Source organism: Haemaphysalis longicornis, unplaced genomic scaffold (assembly GCF_048455015.1).
Source record: "Haemaphysalis longicornis isolate Haplotype H1 unplaced genomic scaffold, Haemaphysalis longicornis Haplotype H1 scaffold_12, whole genome shotgun sequence".
NCBI classification, from domain to species: domain Eukaryota; kingdom Metazoa; phylum Arthropoda; class Arachnida; order Ixodida; family Ixodidae; genus Haemaphysalis; species Haemaphysalis longicornis.
In genome coordinates this window covers 98,698,598-98,726,335 of record NW_027526225.1, presented here as the reverse complement: position 1 = coordinate 98,726,335, position 27,738 = coordinate 98,698,598, and the positions used below count along the sequence as shown (strand labels likewise).

The 27,738-nt window shown below is 48.1% G+C and overlaps 1 protein-coding gene across 1 annotated transcript in view; it reads right to left on the bottom strand.

Annotated features, from left to right (window-relative positions):
• The window catches only part of LOC144161743 (endothelin-converting enzyme homolog), a 49,798-nt gene that overhangs the window by 6,166 nt on the left and 15,894 nt on the right, over positions 1–27,738 (bottom strand). Inside the window, exons 3-10 of the mRNA XM_077692350.1 lie at positions 23,947–24,126; positions 18,736–18,885; positions 16,185–16,322; positions 15,450–15,629; positions 10,234–10,402; positions 7,553–7,837; positions 3,118–3,315; positions 658–887 (exon numbers count right to left, since the gene is read on the bottom strand). Of these exons, the coding sequence (XP_077548476.1) occupies positions 658–887; positions 3,118–3,315; positions 7,553–7,837; positions 10,234–10,402; positions 15,450–15,629; positions 16,185–16,322; positions 18,736–18,885; positions 23,947–24,126 (1,530 nt within the window). The remainder of the gene's footprint in view (positions 1–657; positions 888–3,117; positions 3,316–7,552; positions 7,838–10,233; positions 10,403–15,449; positions 15,630–16,184; positions 16,323–18,735; positions 18,886–23,946; positions 24,127–27,738) is intronic.

Sequence of the window (27,738 nt, the reverse complement as noted above, 5' to 3'; positions counted from 1 at the left end):
TGCTAAGGAGAAAGGAATCGTTCTACTCTAGTATATTCTAGGCACTACAATTCTACACCTTCAGCAGCTCAACCTCGCGGTCCCGAATTCCGAAAATATTCCTTGAGAATATGCATGGGGTGTTTAGGGATGCACACACTATGAAGACGGAATGTATAAAGCCCGCAGAAATTGAACAGTAGTAGTTGACAGAATTTGGGGATAGCTCACAGTGTCACGCAGTCGAATCAGCCTTCCTCAAATCCAAACTCAGATAGGATAATCAGCCAGAAGCAGTGTGGTCGATTAAGGGGGCTAGGGAGATTAAAATACAGAAAACCCTGGCTTCGTTGTAAGGGGTACTTCGTTAAAAGCGGTAAGACGTGCTCTCTATACACTGCATGTGGTCTGGACCATGAAACACTTCAAATAAAGTGAGATTTCAAATAAAGTGATTTCTTTATAACGAGAGATAACTATGCTCGTAAATAAAATCACAGATAACCAGGTAGGACGGCTCCATAGATGAATAAAGTAGGGAAATTTTGGTCCTAGCGGACAATAGCAGTTTTAAGATTTTCAGCAGACTCAGTCAACGAGTCACTTTACCTCGCCGTACGCGTAAAGTCCACAAAAAAGGGAAGAGGCAAAGCATTAGCATGGTCATCATCAACTCACCGTGCCCAGGGCACCAAAGTTGAACGAAGCCGGTCCTGTCCCGTAGAAGAAGGGTGGTTGGACTGCAGAGGCGGCCACCCCTATGCCATTGGTGGTCAAGTAGAAAACGCCGGCTTCGGTCAGCGGAAAGAGGGCGTGCCCCTGGTCGCGGAACAGTTGCTTCGAAAACTGCTCCATGGCCAGCCGCCAGTCGTGGAAGAAGCGAGACGCGTTCGAGTCGCCAAGTTTGTCTGCACCACAGGGGGAAAGTAAAAAATTACGCCCACCTCCCCTCGCGGGAACCCTGGTGTGATGCGACGCTGAAGGGGGTTCCATTGTGCGTTTCCGTTGGGTCGATTACTCGAATTGCGTGAGCAATCGTCGGGTGATGCGAGAGAGAGAGAGAGAGAGAGAGAGAGAGAGAGAGAGAGAGAGAGAGAGAGAGAGAGAGAGCAAGCATAGCGCGGACGACCGTCGACTGAGAGACCGGCCGGAGCGCGGCACTCCGCTTAATGCGCAGCGCGCCCGAAGGAGAGGAGACCGCGGAGAGAGAGGGCGCTGCACATGCGCACAGGGCGCTTGCGCCGCGCGCAGCGCCGCCCACCGGCGGAGTGAGAGCGCGCCGCACTGCGCGCGCCACAAATGTTGGGGGAGAGGGCGCGCTATCACGGCGAGAGGAGAGGGGATGAACGGAGAAGAGACGCAGCTGTGCGGACGCGGACGCGGACGCCGACGACGACAGACGCAGGACAGGGCCGCCGGCAAGAGATGCTCCTCTCAGCGTCGCATCTAATAAAGGCAGTGAAGTGTGCTTGGCAATGTATCTGCAGAAAGTTGCCACCAGGGGAGAGAAAGGGAAACTGAATCCATGGCGATATAAACGCAGCGCTATGGAACACAAAAAGTAACAAGCGGTTCCTTGGGAAGCGCATTAGTGGCTTTCTGCTATAGCATCCGTCTTTGTCGGTTGTATTGCTCTTAGGATGTCGCACAATCAGCTGCCTTGGACACACAATCGCACACCAGCCGTAGCCCTTTCAATGCGAAGGAGTATACCTCTACCAGCCAAGAAAAGTTTCGTGTCTCCATCAGCAAAAAAATTGATTTTAAATAAAAGAACTTGCTGGCACCGCCAGGAATGGAATCTGGATCCGAAGAGAGGAACTGGGAGCCTGTCGTCTTGCTCACAAAGCTGCGGACACACGACGAGACGGAGAGGCAGCCGGTGTCCTCAACGAGCGCAGCGGCGGGCGTATACCACCTGCGCTCATTCAAAGGCCTCATGTGAAGTGCAAACCGCATTATGCATGATAACGGCGTTCACGTGGTTTGTATTAGCGGCGAACTGAACAGCGTCTGGGGAGGAGGAGGGCGCTCTTTGACGGCGACGCATGAAATAAGAGTGATGGGTAGGCAGTGAGAGAGATAACGCCATAGTCGCCCATAGCCGCGCGTGCCGCCCTCCTCTTCACCCTTCGCCGGACGCGCCTCTCCGTTTTCTTTCTGCCGTCGCTGCTGCGTTCGCGACAACGCCCACGCGAAGGCCAGGTAACGGCTGCCAGAGTCTCTGGTTTGCCTCTTTGCAGAGCCACGTGAGGGAATTAAAGTGACACCGCATGGGTATTCGTTGTGGGTGTCGTTTACATCTTCGCAGTCCAACCACCTTCACGGCATGGATTGGAGCCAAATCTTTTTGATAATGATGTATAAGCGAATACATGCTAGTGAAAATTTTCCTCAATACACCCATCCGAGCAGGTCTGCCCCTACTCTTTATTTCTGCGAAGCAGTATACTTCTACCAGCCAAGGAAATTTTCGTGTCCGCGTCAGCAGAAAAGACCCAGGCTAAATAAAAGAACTTACCGGCACCGTTAGGAATCGAACTTGGACACGAACGGAGTAACGGACCGACAGCCCGTAGTCTAACCGACTAAGCTGCACCAACACGAAGAGACGGGGCGACAGACTGTGTACTCAACGAGAACAGCGGCGGGTTCACCACCTGCGCTCATTCAAAACCCTCGTTGGAAGTGCAAACCGCATAACGCATGATAACGGCGTTCAAGGGGTTAGGATTAGCGGCGAAGGGAACACCGTCTGGGGAGAGGGTGTGCGGGGAGGGCGCTCTCTGGCGGCGACACATGAAACAAGAGTGAGGGTGAAGCAGTGAGAAAGAGATTACGTCATAGCCGCGCATGCCGCCCTCGTCCTCACCCTTCGCCAGACGCTCCTCTCCGTTTTCTTTCTTCCGTGACTGCTGCGTTCGGGACCCCGCCCCCGCGAAAGCCACGACACGGCTGCCATAGTCTCCGGTTTCACTATTTATGAAGCCACGTGTGTGAATTCAATGACGTCACATGGGTAATCGTTGTGGGTGTCGTTTACAGCTTCGCAGTCCAACGCCTTCACAGCGTGTATTGAAGCAATTTTTTTTCAGTCAGTTACTCGTTAAGGAAATATACGAGATTACATAAACTAACCGTAGAGACCTTCCAACCTCTCGTCATCGGGAATGTTGCCAGGGAACCCAACAAAGACGGACATCTTGGTGAGCTTCCGCAGGGCCGCTGTCTGGGTATCGCCCTGCATCCACGACGAGTGCTGAATGAGGTGCTTGAAGGCCGCCTTGACATTCAGGGTCATGTTCCTGGCCTTCGGCAAGGATGCCTCGTGGCCAGCTGCGGGAGACGTTATGAATAGTGAACCGGTTTAACGAACCTCCGCAGCAAATATTTTTAAAGCGAAGCTATATGTGCCTCGTTGATGGCGTCGACGTCCTGTAAAACACACTGCAGGAAAGCAAACTTTAAATGGGCCATTGCAGACAAAACACAAGTTTGGTTCATTCATAAGATTGCCTCGTTAGAATCATAGTGACGCTGCTGTTAACTCACACTTCGTTCAAATAAGCTACCTAATTACCGAAAAAGGGAATGGCCGCCATGCGACCCACTCGCTCATTTCCCGCAACAGAACCTATGATGTCATATGCGCCCCCCTGTGCGATTGCCTGAGGCCGGCAAAAGCAAACACAAATTAGGCATGGCTTATAAGCTTGCCGAGAGAGCTATTTGCGCTTAAATGTAATGCATATCATTTTACAGCAGTAACAACAATGACAGTTACGAAAACACACGTAAGCATAAAAGTACCGATGCGCACTGCTGTTGGTACTGAGCGCACTAGGCTTGTTTTAGCTTCACAGCAGTCCGCCGCTTTGTAGTTGTCTTACACGACACTGGCCGATTGGCGTAAGCGACGTTTTCTTATGTGACCCTGTTTGTCGAGGATACCCCATGTTTCATGAAATGATTACGTTCTACAATAACAAGAACAAGCCAGGTGCAAATACGGTCAAAAACAAACCGACGGCGGACAATGGTCCGTGGATGAGTGTGGTAGCGCCACCTGGGAGAATTGACGGCAAGCAAGGCTGCAGAGCCGAATGACGCAGTGGAAGTTCGTTTGTTCGTTTGAATAAGCGCACTTATGACTTCATTGCTGACGTCCCGAAAACACACCATTTGGCGGGAGAATCAAAATTGTAACCCAAATTGATTAATTTCTCAGTTAATATTGCATCATTTGCTGCCGGACACGCGCTAGGGCATTATAAAACACAAAATCTTTCGAATAAAACAAACTTGTAGTTTGTCTGCATGGCCCCTTTAAACACACTGACGGAAAGCGATGATGATGATGGTGAAATACGTTTTCTAAGCAGGATTGGACATGTGCTTTGGGCTTTGGAAGTTTGGATTTTGGACCTTGGGAGAGCGGATTGTGGAATTTGGTTTTGGCTCAGGTTGCATGGGGGACAGCATCGTGTTTCAACCATCTTTTTCTTAGGAAAAGGACCTTGATTTTTTCTGGGAGTATTTCTCCTGGGAAAGTACCGCATTGGAGGCGACGCAACTTTAAATTATGAGGCCATTGACAATTTACTGTTGCGGGTGGTTATTTGCTTCAAGCGCGTATTAAAAGTTGAGCGGCGAGTATAGTTGTGCGAGGCCGCAACGCAACGCCGGATACGATGCGAGACATGCGGGGTTGGTATAACGCTCAGCCCACGTGACTAAAAATCCTAAAATTTTTGGGTAACATTTCTGGTGAAAGGCTGCAATGTATAGGTACAAAATAAGACAAAAAGAATAAGAATACCAAGAGACGCGCGGCACCAGATGTAAGTACAAGCCAGCTCGCTGTGTTTGATGGCATCGCATACATCGAAACAGGGTCAGAGACTTTCGGTAGCGTAACCCTTGCCACTGACGCTACCCGAATGGCATCCAAGATCGCTCATGACGTTTAGTCATGCTTTTAATAGTTCCCGTTTGTATCTGCGGGAACAGATAGAGATTTATAAGTAGCACTGGTTATGCTTAGCAACAACTATATAAATAACCTTTTGACATATCGATCCGAATTTCTAATGCATTTTTCATAAGCTAGAGCCGAACTTATGGTAACGGCGCCCATAAAACTGTTATCAGTTTCTTTCTTTCAGCTTATGGAGTCGGGGAATTCACAAAGCGCCAGGTTCGAAATAACACATAGTTTGGAGAAAAATTTCGAAAGCCACCTTGAATCTTGTATTCACAGCAAATCGCCGTAGTCCATGATGGGCATATTCCCAAATATAATCGTATCAATAATACCCCTTTTTTATGCGAACAATATGAGGGTATGAACGATGCTAGTGTGTTACGACGATGTGCAATATTGGGGAGGTTAAGAGCGCAATACATTCTTAGTGGTTTCGATACATAAATGCAGGTCCTATTTTAGAAATAAATCTTGCATGGCATGGTTCTGAATCTCCTATACATCGTTATTTAAGAAATTTTTACGAGGACACTGCATTGCTGATGCGTTGTTCAGTTTGATACGGATGAATGTTTCGTAAGCTATCTTTCGGATTACCAAAGAACAACAAGGAAAGGTAATTTGAAAAACCAAATCTTCTAGCAGATATGGCTGTTATTCGTAAGTCATCGGACCGCGTCAATTTGCGGGCAGTAATGACGCCTATGTAACGAAATGATTCCGAGAGTTAATAAATTGTACATATTAAATTACGGAAAGTGGCCGTGAGAGTACATGCGCAATATATGCATGAAAATACATTCAGTTGTGTCAATCTGTATAAGCCATCATGAGCTCCATCTACTTATATTTTTGTTAAGTCGTTGTGGTAATGATGTGGTAAGTGCTCAATGCCATGCAGCAATGAAACCGTGGTCTTAAGCACTTGTTTATATTCGTTCTGTCCCGGTGTGCCCATATTCCTGGAGGTAGAAAACAGAACCCACCAGCAGAAATGGGGGAGGGGGAATTAAGAGAAAAAAAATTAACGCGTAAATGCTCTTATTTAAAACGTCACAATTTGCACAACGGCTTTACTCAGGCCGAGGCAACTATACCACTCGAAGTTCCATTATGTTCATTCATTTCGAAGGTCCTGATTTGGGTTCTTCACTGTCGTATTTCGCACACGATTGAATTTTTTCAAGCAGGAATTTATCCCGCAAGTCTCGGTCGTGAAGTTCTCCGCACTTGTGCGAAGATCTACGTTGAACACGCAAGCACGTTTTTTCGCCACTCTGAAAAATAGAAGGTGCAGTGTTGCCAACCGCAAGTCAACATGTGTGCTATATCTAGCGACTAAAAAATATTTCTACACCCGTGTTTGCAAAAAAAAAAAAAAAAACGTTCGTGGGCAAGAACAGATCTAATTTTGACTCTCTTTGAAATGCTTTAAACTACTTAAGGCCATATTTGTAAGATATACTTTGGCGAGTCGGGACAGTTTTGGTTTTCTCCAACTCGCCTAGCGCCAATTTTGAAACTGTGCACTCCTGCGAAAACAGGACATGATAGTTCAGCGTGTCAAAAAGACGGGACAGCTGTAGCGGACCTCAGAAACGGGACTGTACCGGCTAAAACGGGACGTCTGGTCTCCCTATTCTGTCCGTCCCTCGTTCCTTGTGCGCCATTTAATTTCCAAGATGCACCAACTAGCCAAACTGTGGGTGCTTCTTCTTCGAAAAAACTGGCAGCCCATAAAATGGCGTCCGGGGTGTCGGTAGAACGATTAAAAAGGAGGGTACCCCTGGCACTCCACACCGAGTGCTCGATATGGGCCGGTGAGAGAAGGACACTCCGTCAAATAGGAGTTGCGGCGCCTACGCTGGGAGGGAACGTTACAAGATCACGTCATCATCACACTAGCCGCGTTTACATGAACGCGACAGAAGGTGACAGTAGTGTGTCGCATTTTCTAGTGCATCTTGTATTGCGATGCGCCAGCGTTTACATGTAGCGAATTACACTGAAGTGGTGGTGGCGCCATACGGTGTCGCAAATGCGGTTCTGGCGCTAGCGGTGCTTCCGGCTCGGCTGGTTGGCGTTTTTTTCTCGACTCGCATTGTCTGGGGTCTCACACCTGATTAAGAAGTGCCTAAATGCAAAGCGGCATTGGCATGCCTTACTGTTGTCGGCATACTTCCTGATGCCATGCGCTCGTGTTTACATGCCCTTCGAGGGTCTACTTACGCGTCTAAATTCACCACTGTCTGGCGCATTAATGTCACGCGCTCTCCTAGCGCATTCGCCCCGTTTACATGGATGCGATACGCTACACGCTAAACGGGAATACCCCGGATAGGGAGTAAATGGCTTGTCCCCTAGCGCAGCCCAAAAACAGAGTTCTATTTACTCCCCTAATGGAGAGATTTTTTAGGCATTCAGTGGAATATTCCTTGCTCTTAATTACTCCGCTGCGGAGAAGAGTTTTTTGGGGTATTTAGCAGAGTATTTTGTGCAGTCCATTACTCCCCTGAGGGGAAGAGTTCAAAAAGTTTGCGCGGTGCTTTGCGATCCGCCACTTGTATTTATTTAAACGCGGCTACTCACTCCAGTTCATGTACATCTTCAAAAGCGCTGGCTCCATTGCGAGTCGCACGTGCTCGAAGCATACGTCCTCGTGCTTGGCGGCTCCCGACTTCATGGCGCCCTCTAGGAGATCTCCCAGCCGTCGCAGGACACTCCAGGCGATGAGACACCGGAGACCACGCCTTCCCACGCCTGCCGCGTCGAGAAGCTCGACGAGGAACGCAGGTGCCACGTTCAGCACCGTGATTGGTTCTTTGGCGGTGTAGTAGCCTTCCGTGTGCTTCACGAAGATGGATGTCCATTGCTCTGCACGAAGACGTCCAGGCAGGGTGGCGCCTTACTTCAGACAGGACCGATATGATGCACCACAGTCGTAGACATTGAAAGAGGGGCAGATATCAAGAGCTTCTTAAAATCCGTGGTGATAATGGAATATTCAACCCATTGTTCCCTTGTACATGGACAACGTATCTATATTGTTGTAGTCCACCCACTCCCGTAGTCACTGTTTCTTGTCGTCAAGCACCGTAGCGTGTACTATAGGTGCGGAGGCGAGGCTGGGAAGTAGGCCACCCGATATTTGACCCAAAAGGCAAGCGCTTAACTTGCTGATAACGCAGACATTATAACTGCTAAGTTTGTAAATTTGTTCATTTTTCTACACGTCGTTAACTCCCGGGCCAACTGGGCATTGTCCACGGCCGACCAAAAGCACTGGCCAAGGCCAACAGCTCTTCAAAGATGCACGTAAAATGGTACATCATCCAAACAACATCAACTAGGCAGCACTAGTGCTACGAGTTAGGGCAGAGAATAGAATCTCCAAAATTACGAAAACAGAAATGAAAAGGAGAAGAGGGGTTAATCACCCTTGGAAAAAAAAGAAAGAAAAAAAACCCATCAAAGAAAACAACAACGAAGATAACAAACAACAACAACAACAAATGCGAGAGACGCAACGGCGACAGTGCTAAGAACGACTAACGCTAAACAGCAACAAATATAACAAACAACAACAACAACAAGTGCGAGAGACGCGACGGCAATAGTGCTAAGAACGACTAACACTGCGGGTAGGGCAGTAGTAACTGCGGCGAGACGTACGGGAGTAGAAGGCAACAGACAGCACATGTAACAGCAAACAACATAAAGAGAAAAAAAAACATAGCAAGGTACAGTGGTTACATGATATGGGGGCAGTTGGATATGAGTGGGGGCGGATAAATGTAGAGATAACTGATGAGCGGGGTTGGCCCACTCAACTGTGTAATCCCGCCTGCCTTGCTGCGCCGCGATATTTACATGTATTTAATTCTCGGCATTCGCCCACTCACCATCTTCCTACTTCTTTTCTACCCCTATACCTACTCTTTCGACTCTCCCACCCTCCTCGCTTCCGCTCGGCCGGTTGAGGTGTCGGCGAAACGCCAGACAGTTACCGGCCTCTTTCCCCCTCCCCCCCCCCACCCCCCCGACAATCACTTCCTCCTCCTCCTCCTCCAGAAAAGAAAAGGAGCTATTCCACCTGATTTTGTTGCCTCTGTGCATACCTTAATTTTTGATGCGTCACAAAATCAATGACCTGCAGCCATGCTGCAGTGGTACTTGATGGAGTGACTATATTTCGAGGTTCTGCGTGTTATTGGTATAAGGTTCATTGAGGGCCTTACCAGATTTAATGCGACCCTCCGTCAGCTTTCCAAGATCTCCAATCAGGACAGTGCTGAATTCGAACTTTTGCTGCAGGACGCCATACGCGATGACGGTGACTTTGCACGTGGTTTGAACGTAGACAGAAAAAAAAAAGCATGCGTTAGGAGTTTCGGTCGGGTAAAAATAATGCCTCTTTTTTGTAACAGATTTTTATTAACATCCTAATAACACTTCGGACAAATCTTTGCGGGAAGCTGAAGTTGAGAAAAGGAATTGAAAAACTGTCTTTTTATTTTAAGGTCGTTCAGTGCTCTGAGCCGTTGCGCCATCAGTGCAGATATTCACAGGTCGAGTAAGAACGCATAAGCTTAGCATTTATTGCCCTGTCGTACCATCAGCATAAACCATTAGCATAGACAATGCCATTAGCATAAACGGCGATATAGGGACAGAAAATAGCAGCTGACAGCTATCTACAAGTCACGTACAGCTCACGAAATGCCCCTTTGGAAATCAAGGAATTGAGGCAGAACAGAAGTTCGGGTTAAATAGCTCATTTAACAACGCACAAAGCTCCCTTATAGCATAGGGCCTAGTTGGAATATAATTATGGGCTAGCAAAAAAATGCACCCCTTATCCCAATGCGGGTTGAAGCTCGCATAGATATAAATCATCCAAAAGTTAACATTCATCGTCGTCGTGAGGCATTGGCGTACCATCATGATGTTAGAGCGTCGTGCTGAAGCTCATGTAACGGCGTAACAAGCCAGTTTTGAAGAAGCAAACCATCTAGATACAAGGTAAATTTGACATACGTTTCCAACTCAACAGTAATATTCTGAGTCCAATGGGAAGCCTCAAAAGGGTCAGAATATCATACACAAAGCTTCGCGGGAGTTCCTAGCAAACTACCCATGTCTTTAGCACTTCACGTCGACATGACCGCATGCAAGACGATCAGTAAGATAATCTCTTAAAGATAATTTTTTACCATTGTGTGGTTTATTAGTGTATATGAAGTAAAGGGTATGGTGAGATATCTAAGCACCTTGGTCCGCGTAGCTCTCGAGGTTGGCGGTCATGTTTTGGAGTTTTTCCCCGGTGAGACCATAAGCGCTCAAGTAAGCCAGGTAGGGGTTCGGCTGACTGGATGTCCACTCGGACTTTGACAGGTGGCGTCCGACGTACCATGTCATATCTTTCTCGTACAGCGTGAACTGCGCACGTGCAACGAATGACGTCAGTTCAGTGCAAACTTGCAGGAGCTGGGCACCGTCATATGTCTCTGGGGTGCAAGCAATGTTAGTGGTTATTGTGCTTTTTGCGGATGCAAAACCGTCTCCGGATGTGTAAAAAATTAGGAATTGTCTTTTATAACACAGCTGTAAAATAAAACCAACAAGCAATGATATTTAGAGCCCTTCCACTACTGTGCAAATTGAACACTACCGAAGCTACATAACCATATTCAGTTACGTATGGAGACTTGTTTATTGATAAAAAAAAGACACATACACATAACCTTCTTAGAATTAATTTTAAATTACTTCTCATGTAGTTTGTTTCGGGATATAGTTCCGATAAAGCGAGAGTTACACCCGTTTTCTGTAGCCATAATCCCTCCGTATATATATTGTCACGTAGCCAAAGACGATGCAGTTGTCTTGAAGAAAAAACAAGTTTATTGGAGCGAACTTGTGCTCCCCTAACAATTCAAAGAATACACAGGCGGGGAAGCAGCAGTCAACAAAGTGACGTGCGCAGGCGAGTGTCGGTGATTTGCATGCCATGATGATGATGCTGATGATTTCTATTGGTTTCCCCTTTGAAGCGGGGTGATGACATGTCATCTTACCAAAAAGGACTAATACAAGCATGTTTTACACTCTTGGTTCATTACTAGCGCTGCTTAGGGCAGGCACTAAAGCTTATTAGGCCCGAAATACTTTTTTTTTCCTGTTACAGGTGGTAACTGTCCTATTCAATATTCCCCTCTCTGCTTTTCGTCCACCAGCATTCTAATCTTCTTTTCGTCCCCTCGACAGCCTTGAAGTTAACTTCCTCTGTGATACCCTTAAATCCTAGGGCTTCTGGAAGCCCAATATTCCCTTCAAGTAGATTTGGATGAATACCCTCACATTCTAACACTATGTGCCGCATAGTTTCTGTTTCTTTTCCGCAGACCACGCATACTCGGTCATTTTGGGACTTCCCCACAAAACTCTTAGTTCGCAGGCAACCTGTTCTAGCCCGAAAAGCAAAGCACTGCCCTGGGAATTATGGTAGAAATTTTACTTTCTGATGTAAATTCCTCAGCCCTGTACACCTCTAACGACGTTTTAGCTTCCATTTTTTCCCCTCCATTTATTCGTTTCAATCTGCCTTACCTCTTTTTTGGTTACCTTGGCTGTTTTGGATTCTCCACTGTTCTTTCAGTATTTCATCGTTAGCCTTCTGGTCTTTCTTAACCACTGCGTGTCCACGCTTTTCAAGTATAGGTACCTAAATACCTTAGCTACCCACCTTCGTTGATCAATTGCCCTCAACCGGATCTCAAAGCATAGTTTACTCTGTGCTTCTCTAACTTCAAACGACGCCCAGCCCATATCTCCCTGAACTGCTTCGTTACTTGTTTTTCCATGCGCGCCTAAGGCCAAACGTCCTACCGTTCTCTGGTTTACTTCCAGGCCTGATAGAACGTCTGATTTTAAGCAGAGTACACCATTCGCAAACGTGAGACCCGGAACCATTACTCCTTTCCACATTCCTCTTACTACTTCATATCTGTTATACCCCCACAGAGCTCTATACTTCATTATAGCTGCGTTTCGCTTTCCCTTAACCTTAAGTTGCTCCTCGTGAGTTCTTAAGTAGTTATCCCCTTCGTTTATCCACACTCCCAAATATTTATATTCCTTCACTCTAGGTAATTCGCCTTGCTGGATAGACACTACATCAGTGGTAGCGTCATTGAAAACCATGGCGTCTGTTCTGCGAGTATTTCTCTTTGAGCGCGGGTGTTTCTCGAACCGTCGAATTACATCGAGAGCACTGAAGATAAAGGAAGACTATTCTAGGCTAGCGGTGTTAGGACAAAACATTCTCCCTATCAAATGAGATATTCCGTGCGAGATAAGAAAAAAAGAAAGAAAGAAAGAAAGAAAGAAAGAAAGAAAGAAAGAAAGAAAGAAAGAAAGAAAGAAAGAAATGAACATGCGCTTCACTCGGGACACAGATATCTAACACAGCCCGGCGCAGCGGGGCGGTAAAAGCAAAAACATAAACAAATCCAATGCATGGTTCGCAGCAATATATACACGGTCTCCCAGCTATCATGCACCGAGATTTAAAGAAAAGAGCAACGGCGTTACTCGAAGAAAACCTAATGCATAATATTTGCAGTACTGTGCAGAAGCGGAGAGTAATTTTTTTCGTTAATGAGACTTAACTAATTAATTGTAAATAATTTTATAATTAGAGAATGACTGTCCTAGTCAATGAAGTCTCAATGATGCACTTGTAGGTACCCACGAGGGGCCTCTAACTGCGCTATTTTCAGCGACGAACTAATTGCGTACTCATTCACTCTGACTGATAAAGAAAACCCGCGAAATATGAAAAATACCACGTGACAGGGCTCCCGCGCGCATAGTAAAGCAGCGCCCCCAAATACGTTGATTGAAAGCAACTGCTTCGCCTGTGACCCGCCCGAAGAGACAGCGCATCACCTTGATAATGGCATGCATTGAAGGAGCAGCAACAGCAGCATGTTTGGCGGGTAGTGTGTGGCAGACAAAGCACAAACTCGGTCGCATTTCTTCTTTCTTCCTTTGTTTATTTCATTCTGGCTAACACAAACAGCCTGTTTGAGGGCATTACTTTACGATGCGCGCAGGAGCACCGTCACGTCGTTGTTTTCGTATTTCGTGGGTTTTCTTTATAAGTCAGAATAAATGAGTACGCAATTAGTTCGTTGCTGAAAATACCGCAGTTAGATGGCCCTCGTGGGTACCTACAAGTGCCTCATTGACACTTTAGTTGTTAGGATAGTACTTCCGGAGTTAGATAATTGCAATTCATTAATTATCATTAACAAAAAAATTACGGTCCGCTTCTCCACAGTACTGCAAACATTATGCACTAGGGTTTCTTCGAGTAAGCCATTACTCTTTTTTTTTAAATCTTGGTGCATGATAGCTGGGACAGCCTGTATACACTGCCATGTATTGACTGCAGACGGGAATTCTGTAACGTTTACAACTTTACTGTCGCCTAATTCGTACTAGAAAAGTGAAACGGTAGAGCCGTCTTAGCGGCTGATTTAAGTATATTTTTTTCCCTAAATACCTATATTAGATTGGGAGCTACAGAGCATTTTGCACTAGCTGAGCTAGCGCGGAATATTTGTCGGCGCACCACACAGACGCACGAAATTTTGGCCAGAACCAAACGCAAAACAGCTTCTCTATAAAAAAGTGAAATTACTATTGCGCAACTAATACCGCAGTGTAATGTGCCCACTCTTAATTCCTACTCGCCGCAGCAAGGTTTCTCGCAGAATTGTGTGCACGGCAAGCTTTGTGTGCAAGGCAAGCATTGTGTGCATTGTGCATTGTGTGCACGGCATTGTGTGCACGGCAAGCATTGTGTGCACGGCAAGCATTGTGTGCACGGGAAGCTTCAGACAACAGAACCAATGGTTAGCGAAATTGAAAGTAAAATTAAAATAGAATCATTGTTTAGTTCCCATTGCAGCCCTTTCTTTGCTGTTTTAAGAAAGAAATCGGAGTTTTTCAAAACAATGAAGTCCAGTAGAGGGTATAGATATTCGCACGCACTTGTTGATAATTGGTTGTGGTTCGTTCAGAATTCGTAGCTTTTCTCACCAGGGAAAAACAAGCTGAGGTAGAAAGCCAATTCCGCTCAGGATGCACATTTGACGCCCCTTGGTGGAATGTTTTGGGTAGCCTGGTGTTCCTTAACGTGCACGAAAATATCTCACATGCGTGTGGTTTTTTGTGGCTTTAAAATCGACAAAGCGCGGCCACAGGCCATTTCAGCAATTCGCGCCTATATAGTGTGGCTTGTTGCGGGACCCTCCATGCTTGCTTAGTGAATAAAGCGATGCGATACTGGGTAGGAGGTCCCGTGTTCGACCCTCAGATGCAGTGGATGTTTTCCTGGTACAACAGAAAACGACCGTGTGACAATATTTTGGCGCGCCTATAGTTGCTCAGTTGTAGCTTCGGTGTGTAAAGCCCCAATTTCAACTTTGAACTTCGCGGTTGCTTTTCAGCGGAATTTCGCCCCACGATTTTTGCAGTGACACCTGTCTAGGATCTCTAGTTGGTAGTTTTTTTCTTGTTGTTTTGAAGTGGCCGAGGAAGCGTGTGTTGGCTTTAAAAGTTATCGCGCATGCCTATAGAAAGCGACAACTGGCCTTCGCAAATCCTTCTGGTGCCTCCCGCAGTTATCCATGATTCCGGAGTTGCTGCCTTTACACGTACGTGTCAAGACTTTGTTTCCCCTTAGACGTTTTGCGCTGGGCTAGTCTTTCATTGAGCGCTGCCCCTGCACTTGTCGAAGATATTGGCAGTCTACTCGCCCCCCGATGCCAAATTAGGCTCGCGGGATCTACCTTTACACTGCGTGATGAATTTTCAATAAGGTTAACACGTCACAACGTGGCGTGACCACGAAAAAAATTGGCAGCGGACTCCTGGCAGATAAGAGCGGCGAATCAGTGTACAAGCCATTGGAATGTTGACTCGAAACGCATCGCCATAAGCTTCGCCACAAGCATCCCGAAGGCAACGCAACGGGCCCCTTGGACGTGCTGAGAAGGGTTTTGGGTAGGTTAGCAGGGGCGGATGAACAGTTTCCGCTGTCTGTTATTTAACTTGTTCCCGAAATTCTGCAAGCATTTCGGCGAACGCAAGGTTTATTTCTCTTTACCGGGGCAAATCTGAAGCCGCAGTAAATATTCTCCGAAAAAAAAATCCGGCTCAATTCCCCTCCCTAAGCAAAGCGTAAGATTATGAAGTATGATGGAAGCTTACGGGTTTATCTGTGCACATATCAAGGGATGCCCACTTTTCTTTACTTCATTTGGGACTGTCACAAACGTAAAAAACGGATGACTTGATCTTGACTGATGTGACATGATAGGCGGATGACATTGCAGATAGCATCACTGCATGTCAACTACCCACCGTTAATGTAAGCGCGACTTTTGTGTCAAACGAATATGCTACCTCGTGTTACCTTGATTATTCGCGTCTTGTTGACAAAGCCGGTTCTGTCGACGTCAAAGGTGAGTAGGGCGGGCAGTCCGTACACGACGGAGAACTGCACGAGCGCCTCCACAGGGTCGTACGAGGAGTCCTCCTTCAGGTCGAAGAAGTCCAGCCTCTCGGAGGCCAGCCAGGCACGAAGATCCGCCATCTGCGAAGACAGGCTCATCAGCAAAGTCCGCTGGTTCGATCCCTCGCTTTTTTACTATGAAGGTAGTTAAATGTCACGTGAAATTTTGTGTTCCACCTCACGGGGTTGTCATTCTTTTCATAGATATAAAGCGTAAAAAGCCATAAGTTGAGGTAGTTATCGCTTGTCCCCAGAGCATTTGAGGACAGGACAAGTGCTCCATCATGGAGCAGTGATTTCACTTTGTAAGGATGCCTGCCGAAGTTTTGAAACCCTAATGAAAGTTCTCATACGGCGGCTAACATCACCATCACTACTAAATTTTTTCTCTATCTCTGATTGATGCCATTTGCTGCCGCAGCTCTGCATGCGACGTTGCCATGAAGCTTCACCACAGAATCTCCTTGACTACAGTATAGTGTACGACTAAATGGCTTCTGTACATAAACGTGTTGTACCAGGATTGATTACTGAATTAGCACGCAGGCAAGCATTTCGCCTAAAGTATCGGGAAAATGTACCTCGCAGGTAATACAGAGCACCCGGCTGAACCAATGACTCGATCCCCCCACAAACCTGATATTCACTCGTGCTGTCGATGTTAAGGCATGCCTGGAACATGCGGGCCGCTTTCTGGAACGACCTCTGACCAAAGTCTGGCACTACCGGGGATCTCAGCAGGGACTTGATGGTGTCGTGTGTCTTAGCCTCAGCCTGCACAATAGAAGGCTCCATTCACTGCCATCTAATTGACATCTGCTACCGGGGGCACAACGTCTCACTGGCATAGCGTACACCGCAGCTAGGACGGGCAGACCTGCTTTCATGACGACGACGTTTGTCACCACATCACCAACATCGATTGGTAAGTGAAGGCACAGCACACAAGCACAGTCCACTTCCTAGTAGGTCTGCGAGGCTATAACGTGCATGCTGTTATTACTATGCCACTTCTGTATTTGGGCTGTATGTATAAAAAATGGCAACAAACAAAATCAGTTTTCAGTTTTTCTGAGCAGCTGCACTATGGATTGACCACGAAATGTCGTCAGCGGCTCTGCGGTGCGATGAATCCTTTTTTTAATGCGACGCATCTCTTTCACTCGCCTTGTCCCTCCGGCGTCGTCCGGTGTAGTCCACATCCCTCCCTCATTCTCCTCGCCGCACCAGCCGCGCGCTAGCGCCGCTCTCACCGCAGCGCCATCTGCGTGTTAGGGCTCGCCGGCGCTCGCTCCATCGCCGTGCCAGCTGTGCGTGGGTGCGGGTTAGCGCGCAGCTTGCGCGCGGTTAACACTTGCGCATGCGCTGCTATGCGCTGCTCTCTCTCATTCCGCTGCATATAAACGCGGTAACTGCGCCGCTCCGCTCAGTCGTTCCGCCGCCGCTCCGCCGATGACATCCTCCGATGACCACCGATGATTTGAATGGAGACTAACAGGCCTGCTATCGCGATGGTCGGCACAACCGTCAAAAATTTACACCATCTTCCCGCGAGGGGAACCATGGGGTAGATGCGACGCATCGGGGGTGAACATGCTGCGTAAAATATGGACACACAACAACAATGGACACGCTAACATAAGGGAAACGCAACGGAAACCCCCGATGCGTCGCATCTACCCCATGGTTCCCCTCGCGAGAAGATGGTGTAAATTTTAAGTACGAATGTACTTTATAAGCGACCCCGAACCTTCCGCCGTCCGCAGTGCGCCTCCTCCTCTCCCCTAGCAACGGCGCGAGGAGCGGAGGGGAGCGTCTGTAGCAACGGCGCAGCGACGTCACACCCCACGTGACTGCGCGCGCTCCGCCCTCCCGCGCCGTGGCTGCGCGCGCCCCGCACCGGCTCCGCACCGCTCCTCGCGCCGTGACGTCACACTCCACGTGACCGCGCGCTGGCGCCTTTGCCGTCTGCTCCCCCCTCCCCCTCGCGCCGTGACATCACGTGCTCTGCAGCTGGCGCGCCTCTACCCCCGCTAGGTTTGCACTCATCCTCGGCGCGTGCCTCTCCCCCTCGCGTGACATCTCCCCCTCGCCGGTACTGCGCCTTCGCGCGCGTCTCTCCCGCCGTCCGCGCTCCCCCTCTCCCCTAGCAACGGCGCGGAGGAGGAGAGAGAGCGTGCGTAGCAACGGTCTCGGCGTAGCAACGGTCTCCTGCTCGGCTTAGCTGCGGGCGGCGCGCCGCTGTGCCGGTTCGCTTCGCGTTCCGTCCGCGTGAGGGCGCTCGCTCGTCGGCTCCGCATTCCGACGCTCGAGGGCGCTTTCCCAAGCATTTCCCAAGTGAGAGGTACGTAACGTGCGAATGCCAAAGACTTTAACATAGCGCCCCTCCGGATCAAATCGGGTAACTTCGGGTAACTTCGGGCAAACTCGGGCATTCGTACTTTGCCATCTTCCCTCTTACTTGGGAAATGCTTGACTTTTTTTGTAAATGTTTTCAAACCACAGTGAATGGGGTAGATGCGACGCAACGGAAACCCCCGATGCGTCGCATCTACCCCATGGTTCCCCTCGCGGGAAGATGGTGTAAATTTTTGTGAATGTTTTCAAACCACAGTGAATGTGGCGACGGTGAATACTACTGCTAGGTAGGCAGGTGAGCGAAGCATCTTGAATCTTTTTTTGTAACCTGAGCACGTGCGGATTGAACGCGTTCTTCACTCTGTGCTGTGCGCCACTTGCAATAAATGCCACAATTGATCCAAGGTAATCACCCCCCCCCCACCCCAAGAAAAAAAAGATTACTTGTCTCATCCGGACAAAAACAATTAGATATTGTGCGGGCGTTCCCCAGGGAACTGTCGTGTTATAGTCTGGTGACGACAGGGCGGAATGCTCTCCTCATCAAATCAGGTAGTCTGCGCGACAAACACGTAAGGCAGCCGGGTGCTGCCAGACGCTGGCAACAAAACATAACAAAACAGAACAGAAGTGAAGGCATGGTTTGTGCCAATATTCACGACACACTGCACCAGTACTTAAGAAAAATTGCAGAACAGATATTTCAGATACAAAAACAATATGTTTAGGCCTGTAGCCAACACATTAGTCTACAAAACGTTTGGGTGACATACGCGGTGGCAACCTGTTTTGGTGCTGGAAAGGAAGTCCTTAATAAAATTGCGCTCACCGCCGCGAAGACGTTCTTGTGGGTTCCCTGGTACCTGGAGCAGACGTGTGCGTAGAAGTCCATGCACGGTGAGCGGCTCTCATCGAGAATCTCGCGCAACAAGTTCGACATGCCAAGGCACTCGCTTGACTCACATGTGCCGAGCGAATCCTGCATTGCAATACGAGATTTGATCACGGCAACATTCCTTGCTTTAATATTCTTGCAAAAGCTGCCCGGTTGTCGAAGTACAGCGACAACGAGCGTAATAGCACAAGGATATGTACAGGGAAGGTTTGGCGACTCTTCATATAGTATATTGTAATTGCGCGCCACTGGCGAAACTCCTTTAGGCTACGGTTACTTATACCCATGCCACACGTGCACGAAAAATGACATTAAGTGCTTAAAGGCCTTAAGAAACTGAATGACATTATTCGTGCTACACGCCAAAACGCCAAGGCATTAAATGTGTTAGGCATGATGCTGATAATGACCAAAACGAGAAATGCACTCACATTTTAGAAGTCTTTAAAGCGCATACAAACTTTTGAGAAGTGTTAAAACTGATATTATGAAAGAAAACAAGCGTTTTGTAAACAAATGGTGCGAGCTGTTTCTAAAACTGGCTTCAGCAGCGGCCGTCGCCTGCCAGCAGTAGGAGAATCCAAAATATTCAATACAACAGGCAGCAGGACGTCCTGCCTTTTGCCGCTGTTTTAGTGAACTTCTTCCACAGAAAATCACCACCAAGAGGACACAAAAAATCGTCTTATTTCAATGTTCAGCTACGTTTCCGTGTCAATACTCTGGTGCTGAGAGTTTTCTTCGTTCCATTCCGTGCCCATCACGTTCGAGAGTAGCCATATTTAAGGCGTTCGCGAAGGCGAATGAGTTGTGCTGAACTCTTTACACCAAAAATGACATTAAAGCAAATGGCATTCGATTTTTTCGTGCAGCTTAAGGCATTAAGCACTTAATGTCATTTTTTCATGTGCGTGTGGCACGGGTATCAGTTCCCGGTGGTGACGTAGTTCCCGAATCAAAACTCCGGAGGCGTATAAATCCCTCAGCTGTAGACTCACAGAGGCTTGTGGAGGGGCTAGTTGGTTCAGTATTGTGTTCGAATTTAGCGTGCGCTGCATACTTGGACGCATGGCAAGGACAGTTGAACAAACAAGTGGCCCAATCCCCAATCGAGGGATCCACGAACTGTCAATACTGACTCGCCTATACTCTCGCAGGTTGCGAAAAGCTAAGGAGGAGGCAGCAGGCTCGGGCGTTGCCAGGAGGGGAGGGGTGGTGTTTCGGTGTCACAACACCCCCCCCCCCCCCTCCCCCGAAATTTTATGTGGCGCATCTCACCACCCTTATTTCAGCCTTTTTCCTCTCATGCTTTTTACACACTTCATCTATATATTTGAATGTAAAAACGAGAATAAGATCAGAAAACGAAAATAAGATATTGTTTGGGCGCAGTCAATCTTTCAAAAATTTCCTTCATTGTCATGGTATAACGCCCCCAGGAAAATATTTCTGGCTACGCCACTGGCGGAAGGGGAAAGGTTATTGTAGCGCGTGCTTCTGCGGCGCCGAACTCTCGGTTGCTTGTATCCCGGCCAACGCAGCGACGGATGGCTTCCGTGCCGTGTGCGTTCGCAGTCTGAGTACTCGACGCTCATCAACTGTATTGCGCTTCGATTCCACGGAGCCGCGAGCCTTGTTCGGTCTGAGGGTACCCAGGAGAATCGTGGCTTGATGACGGGTGCCCAGAGCGAACGCGAAAGGAATGGTGCCTCTCCTACGAAATGCTATAGCATTTCGTAGGAGAGGCACCATAGCTCATGATAGTATACTATCATGAGCTATCGCGTGCGCCTCCTGCGGCACTATGTACGGGACCTCGGAATTCCTTATCTACAGAAATGGTAACGATGGTTGTATAAGGCGACGTGAAGGTGACACGTTCGTAATAACAAAAAATGTGAGGGATTTTGCGCCAGAAACGCGGTATTTTGGGAAATATCAAAGGTCAATAGATGAACATCGTAGCTTATAAGCGCACTGATGTAAAACTTTCACAATGTCAAGGTGCATAAAAGTGTAATAGAAACAACTGCAGAGACGAGACGTCTATAAAATAGAGAATTAGGGGAGAAGTATAGAGGGCCAGGATGGGTACAATGATGCATGAAGCGCGGAAAAAGCGAATCCCTCCCCGAAAGTAAACGTATACATATATAGCGCCGCACACGCCATGACTGGCCTTTACCACGGGCCGGTTTATGTTTTCGCCGTGGGCTGCGAGTGGGCTCAGCGAAGTGGGCAGTCAGAAAATTTGGAGGCCATGGTGGAAACTTGCGCCGTAGTCGGGTGTACCAGCTGCGATCCGGACCTCAAGGAGTAGAACGAATCGCCATGCGAGTTTCACTGGCCGCAACTTCACAAACACTGTCCGTATGGGCGGCCTATCGCAATGCACCGCTTTCCGCACAGTGAGCGCGACACAGAGGCCAGGCTGGGTTGGATCGCCATTCTCCAGAAGAAGAATTTTTGACCAAGAACAACGGCAAGGGTGACTTTTTCCGGCAAGCATATTGTAGTATACATAAATATGCCTCGGTAGGCCTGCTGTTGTGTTTACTCGTGGCGTTCGTGTCGTTTCGTCCGCCAGGCTGACGAAACGAGGCAGCCTGGCTGTTTAAGCCGATCGGAGCGGTGACTCCCAGATTCTTTTCTAGTTTTCGCTTGAACACATCAGCTTTGCCACGGAGAAGAACATCTAACCTTGCGTTACTTAAAGTGCACTAAAAGCCCATTATCGCACCGCCGGCGTCTCCATAGTGCCGTAGTTCGGCGGTGCCGCTAACCCATCCTTCCTTCTCGTGACGGACGCAGAAACATGGCTTCCATAGCCATAGTGGCTGTGGAAGCCATAGTGGCAGTTGCCTTGCGCCGGAGGCTGCAACTTCGACGTTATTTAGAACTCCGTTAATAATTTGTGCGCCAACGAATCCGTACAAGCCGGACTTGATCCTTACACGCTCCAGCATGAGATAAATGTGGGCCAACCAGCTGCTCAATGCTGTTTCATTTACATCAGGAGTCAGAAACATTTCGAGGTGCAGGTCCGAGTTGCGTGAAGCCGACACGGCAAGAGCCAGATAGCAAATCGTTGCGAAGGGAGGCAGGGGGGCTTTTTTGTACCGGTGCTAAGAAAGGAAGGGAAGACAGTGAAACAGCGCTTAAACGAATTAGACAAAGACAGGAACGCTGTCTTTGTTAGCAGCGCTTCTGCCTATGTCTTCTCTTGCTGTCTTCGTTTACGCGCTGTTTCACTGTTTTATGATGAACCAACTAACCCAACTGAAAGGTTAGTTAGAAGTGAAGACGTTATGTGGCTAAGTGTGATGATGGGGGCAATGCCAACTGGAAGCGATCTTGCTTTTTTTCCTATTCATATTAAAGGCACAGTGTAAAAGAGGCAAGCTACTCTCATTTTCTGACGCATTCCACTTTAGAGGTAGCATTTTTTTCGTACAGACGTATACGGCAGAAGGTGGCGTAACGTGTTTCGCCGTCCCAAAGTTGTTTTGCCATAGATCTGCACAGACTCGCTCAGCATGGCCCCCAATATTTCAAAGGACACACAAGGGTTGGAAGTTGGGCTAGTTGTATACTATCCGTCATAAGAACAACAGCGCACAATACAGAGAGAGAATGGGAACAAAAGAAGACACAACAAGCGCTGTCTCGAAACTGGTTTTTTTTTAAACATATCCACAGTATAAATAGATGAGCGGTTCAATGTACACGCCCTATGTGCGTCCCAATTTTCGTCACACTCGACCGCACATACAGGAAACGAATGTAACAATCTTTCAAACGCGAAAAGCAGAAAGCATAAGATGACCCCATCACTGACAGCACCTCGGGGCAAGCCTTTAAAACACATTCCTTGAACAGGCACCGATATCACGCTTACGGCGCATCTAAGCATTTGCAACTTCTCGGCTAAGCAAGGCAATAGGCGGCGGCACTTTAAATTGGCTTACACCTTTTTTTTATCTGCAACTAACACCCTTACTCTTTATCAAAGAACAAAAAACAGCCCTTGAAACAGTGTAGTTATCGATGAAAAACCCTTTAGAAGGGTGTATTCTTGTGTGTTTGATAGAGTGTAAGGGTGCTTATCAACGGCAAAAAAACCCCAATGTGTGTTCTCCTTTGTTTTTTCTGCTAGGGTGTAATGGTACCAGTTATAGACAGCTATTTACACCCTTACGGGTGTAAATAGCTTTCAGTGTAGCTGATACACTCCGGAGCGCTTGTTGCGTGTTGTGTTCCCGTCCTCTGTCTTGTTTGTGCGCTGCTGTTTTTAAAGGGGCCTTGCAGACAAAACACAAGTTTAATTCATTCGAAAGATTTCCTCGTTAGAATCATACTGACACCACTTTTAACATAAACTTCGCTCAAATAAGCTATATAATTAGGAAAAAAGGAAATGGCCCTGCGACCCACTAGCTCATTTCCCGCAACAGAGCCTATGATGTCATATGCGACAGCTCTCCGATTAACTGAGGCCAACAGGAGCAAACGCGAACTAGACAGGGCTTACACGGTTGCCAAACGAGCTATTTGCGCTTAAACTAAGGGCACATTCTTTTTAAAGCAGTAAGAATGGTGGGGTAAACAGTGGAAGTTACGGAAGTGCAAGTAAAGATAGACGTACTGACGAGTACTGCGGTTGGTACTGCGTGCCTCATGCTTGTTTTAGCTGCACAGCACTGCGACGATTTGGGATTGTCTCAGACGACACTGGCCGATTGGCGTAAGCCACGGTGTCTTACGTGACCATACCTGCCTAGCAAACACCATGCTTCACGAAACGATTATTTTCTCCCTGAACAAAAAACAAAAACAAAGCGTAGGCAGAAAACGGCCCTTCGCGGCATGGTGGCGCCATCTAGGTTGACTAACGGTAAACGAGGCTCTGCAATCGGCTGCAGAGCGGTTCTTGCGATGTCATTGCAGACGTCACGAAAACACACGATTTGGCGGGAGAATCGAAATTTTAACTTAAATTGATTAATCTCTCAGGGAATAAAGCATCGTTTGCTTCCGGACAAGCGCTGGGGGCACTATGAAACACGAAATCTTTCGAATGAAATAAACGTATTTTGTCTGCACGGCCTCTTTAGGATGAAGAGGGCGCAAGCTGCGCGTTCCCACCGTGTCCTTCTTGAGCGGTTCCTGCAGTCGCGACATGAAGGCCAGCGCAAGAACCGTGCTCAGCAGCAGCCCCGCCAGGACGCCCACCATTGTAAGGACGAGCACTGATTGGTAGTACTGCTGCTTCTGCCTGTCATCCATGGTGTGGGGGCTTGGCGACAGGGTGTCCACGCCACTTGCCTGCAAGGATGGAGGGAAGGGTGAATAAAGGCAGGGAGGTAAAGAGCAGTACTTCTCCATGTCCGCCACCCCTGCACTGCAAAATTATCTACACCTTTAATGGGTTTTTTTGCTGCCTATAAGTGGCTCCCTTACACCTTAACAAAAAAAAAAAAACGAAGGACAGTACCTTTTAAATGTTTTGTCGTTTGTAAAACCCTTACACGCCAGCAAAGCCCAAGAGTATACCCTTTTAAACTGCTTTTTAAACTGCGATCCACAGGGTTATTGACCGCGTCAATACCCCTATGGAAGGTTGGAGGGCGCGGTCGCCTCCTCATTGCTGTCTCAGAGAGCTGCAGCATACGCTTTTGCCTATTCCCACCCTTCATCACCTGACTATTAAAATGGTGATTTCGACTACTTGGTTTACAACTACGAGCATTCAAACAGCTCTGTGTGATGTCTCTTCTTGTTCCGTCTCTCTCGCTGTTTTTTTACTCTTGCGCCTGGAGTGTTCACACTCGTCCACACTGTAAATTATTTATGACCTCCAACCTTCCATAGGGGTGTTGACGGGTAAAGAGACAATGTTGTGGTGCGCTTGAAAGCGGCTGACGCCGTATGGCCGCCCCGAAAGAAATTTGCGTTACCGAGCTGCCATGCACTGCAGTGACTAGCGATGGGTCACGCAATAAATGTTAGGCTTTTCGCACGAACGGAATACCAGTCGGTATACCCCTAATTCGTCACAACACCTACCCATCCCATCCCATGAATGGAATGAAAATTTCCTTCACGAACACCTTTCTAACAACACCTCTCTGAGCAATGCCACGTAATACCTTCTTACTTAGAGTGCACATATTCGCTGCAGAGGAACAAATTTCCAGATGTTCCCATTACCCGGCATTTCGTGTGTGCGGGGTGTGAGCTTTGCGGAACTTGACATAACTCGCTTTCCAGGGGCAGACATTTGATCGCCCGAAGTACCGACGATAGTATGGTTTGCGCTCCAGATGAGAGCTTATAAGAAACGCGCCCAAGACCCATGTCCCGCACGGATCGCATTTCCGTATTGCTCCTCTGAGCGGCTTGCCTGCGTACTGCTGAGACCAAGGGTACAAGCGTGAGCGCTTACCACCTCTTTCAGCGGTTCACACGCTGTTTTCGACGGAGACCCCACACCTCCCGTTTTGTTATCCTTCGGCGGTTCCTCCTAGATGAAATGACGTGACATGCAAGTGCGAGGAAAGACGCTTTTATTCAGTGTGCCTCGGTGAACCACTATAAAAAAAGTCTCTCTCTCTCTCTCTCTCTCTCTCTCTCTCTCTCTCTCTCTCTCTCTCTCTCTCTCTCTCTCTCTCTCTCTCTCTCTCTCTCTCTCTCTCTCTCTCTCTCTCAATCTATAATGGAGAGCTTCAAACAGCGTGTGCTGCCCAAAAGCTCAGACAAAATCCCGTACTTCCGTGGCTTGTCCACAATGGTCACTTGCCGTCTTAAGGGACCCTGCAACATTTTTTCCAACTTTCTTTCTAAATCTTAAATTCTTTCGGAACGCATTCAACAAGCACATCTAGTATTAGCATGGGGGCTCTCGAAATACCACTGGCAAAAATTACTGCTACACTCCAAACTTAATTTAGAAACTGTATCAAACAATTTTTTTCTCTCCCACTGTCGTGGATTTGTTTGCATGGTCGAACCACGCCGTTCAAGCTATTCGTCGTCTGAGGCTTGCTTTAAGTTGCAGCAATAATCGCATTTGATAGCACTGAAAAAAAAAAACGCACAGCAAATAATACACTGGAAGACGTATCTTGTAAGACCAGACGATAACGCAGTGATGCCCTGTGCAGTCGATGCAGCTTTCGGAGTGCTTCCAGGGGCAAAACAGAGACAGAACGCATTTATCGGCTGTGTTGCAGGGTCCCTTTAAACTTAGCTCGGTATGTACGCCCATCAGCAGACATTCACCGACGACGAGGAGACCTGATTCCGCAAATGTCTTTGTGCGAGTCCGCCAACTTTTTTTCTGCGGTAGTGATTATGTCCCAAATAACCCGAAACAGAAACTCATTGGCTGCTATACTCGGTAACAACTTAAGAACGGCACCGGAAGTTGCCGCTGTGCCTTATCACCGTAGCCGGATGTTTCTCCGCGCGGCGCAAGTAGGGCGTTACTGGGAATATTTTGAACATGGCGTGAGCCGTTCCCGTGATTTTTTGGACTTAATTTACTTATAAACGACTCCAGTGACGACAAACAAACTGCGTGAGACAAGGCAGACGATATTGTCGCGAAGACAAGAACGATGCAGTTGTCTTGAATGAGAAACACGTTTATTGGAGCGAACTTGTGCTCCCCTAACAACTGAAAAGAATACAGAGGCGTGAAGCAGCGGTCAACAAAGTGAATTGCACAGGCGAGTGTCATCGAATCGAATGCTCCGGCGTCCGCACTGCAGGCTTTTTATCTTTCGGCGCGCGTGGTTCTCGAAACGTCGATTCACATCGAGAACATAGTAGATCCAAGAAGATTATTCTGGGCTGTTCACGTTAGATCGGAATGCTCTCCCTATCACGACAGATAACGCATGCGGCACGGAAAGAAAGAATAAAACACGCGCTTCCCTTGGCGCAGAGATAACACAGACCGGCGCAGCCGGGCGGTAAAAGCAAAGCACAAATAAACAAACCCAATGTATGGTTCGCGGCATTACCCCCCCTCTAAGAGTTCATCGACCCGATGCTAACATAAGCGACAGTCCGAAAATAAAAATAAAATTTGTTATCGTCCGTAGAAAGGTTTTAAGCGAACCACGTGAACGACTTCGGGCCGCGTGCGTCGTCGTGATGTTCCGGAATCACCATCGGGGATCACCTCGTAGGTAAGTTGGCCGACACGTCGTAGAATCTGGTAGGGTCCGAAATACCGTCGCAGGAGCTTCTCACTGAGTCCGCGTCGTCGGATGGGAGTCCAAACCCACACACGATCCCCTGGTTGGTACTCGGCGTCTCGGCGTCGGAGGTTGTAGCGGCCCGCATCCACCAGCTGCTGGTCCGTTATACGAACTCGAGCGAGCTGGCGGGCCTCCTCCGCACGTTGAAGATATCCGTGGACGTCGGCGTTGAGGTCGTCGTCTTCTACGTGCGGAAGCATGGCGTCGAGCATCGTAGTTGGCCTTCTACCGTAGACAAGCTCGAACGGCGTCAGCTGCGTCGTCTCCTGGATAGCCGTGTTGTACGCAAACGTGACATACGGGAGCACTTCGTCCCAAGTCTTATGTTCAACGTCAACGTACATTGAAAGCATATGTGCGATTGTCTTGTTCAGACGTTCTGTAAGTCCGTTCGTTTGAGGGTGGCACGCCGTCGTTCTTCGGTGATCCGTGTTGCTGTAGCGTAATACTCCTTGCATCAGCTCCGCAGTAAATGCCGTTCCGCGGTCGGTGATTAGGACTTCCGGGGCTCCATGTCGCAGCACAACTTGGCTTATAAAGAACTTTGCCACTTCTTGTGCAGTCCCCCTCGGAAGAGCGGCGGTCTCTGCGTAGCGCGTCATGTAGTCTGTCGCTACGACAATCCACTTGTTCTGTGATCGTGACGTAGGGAACGGGCCTAAAAGGTCCA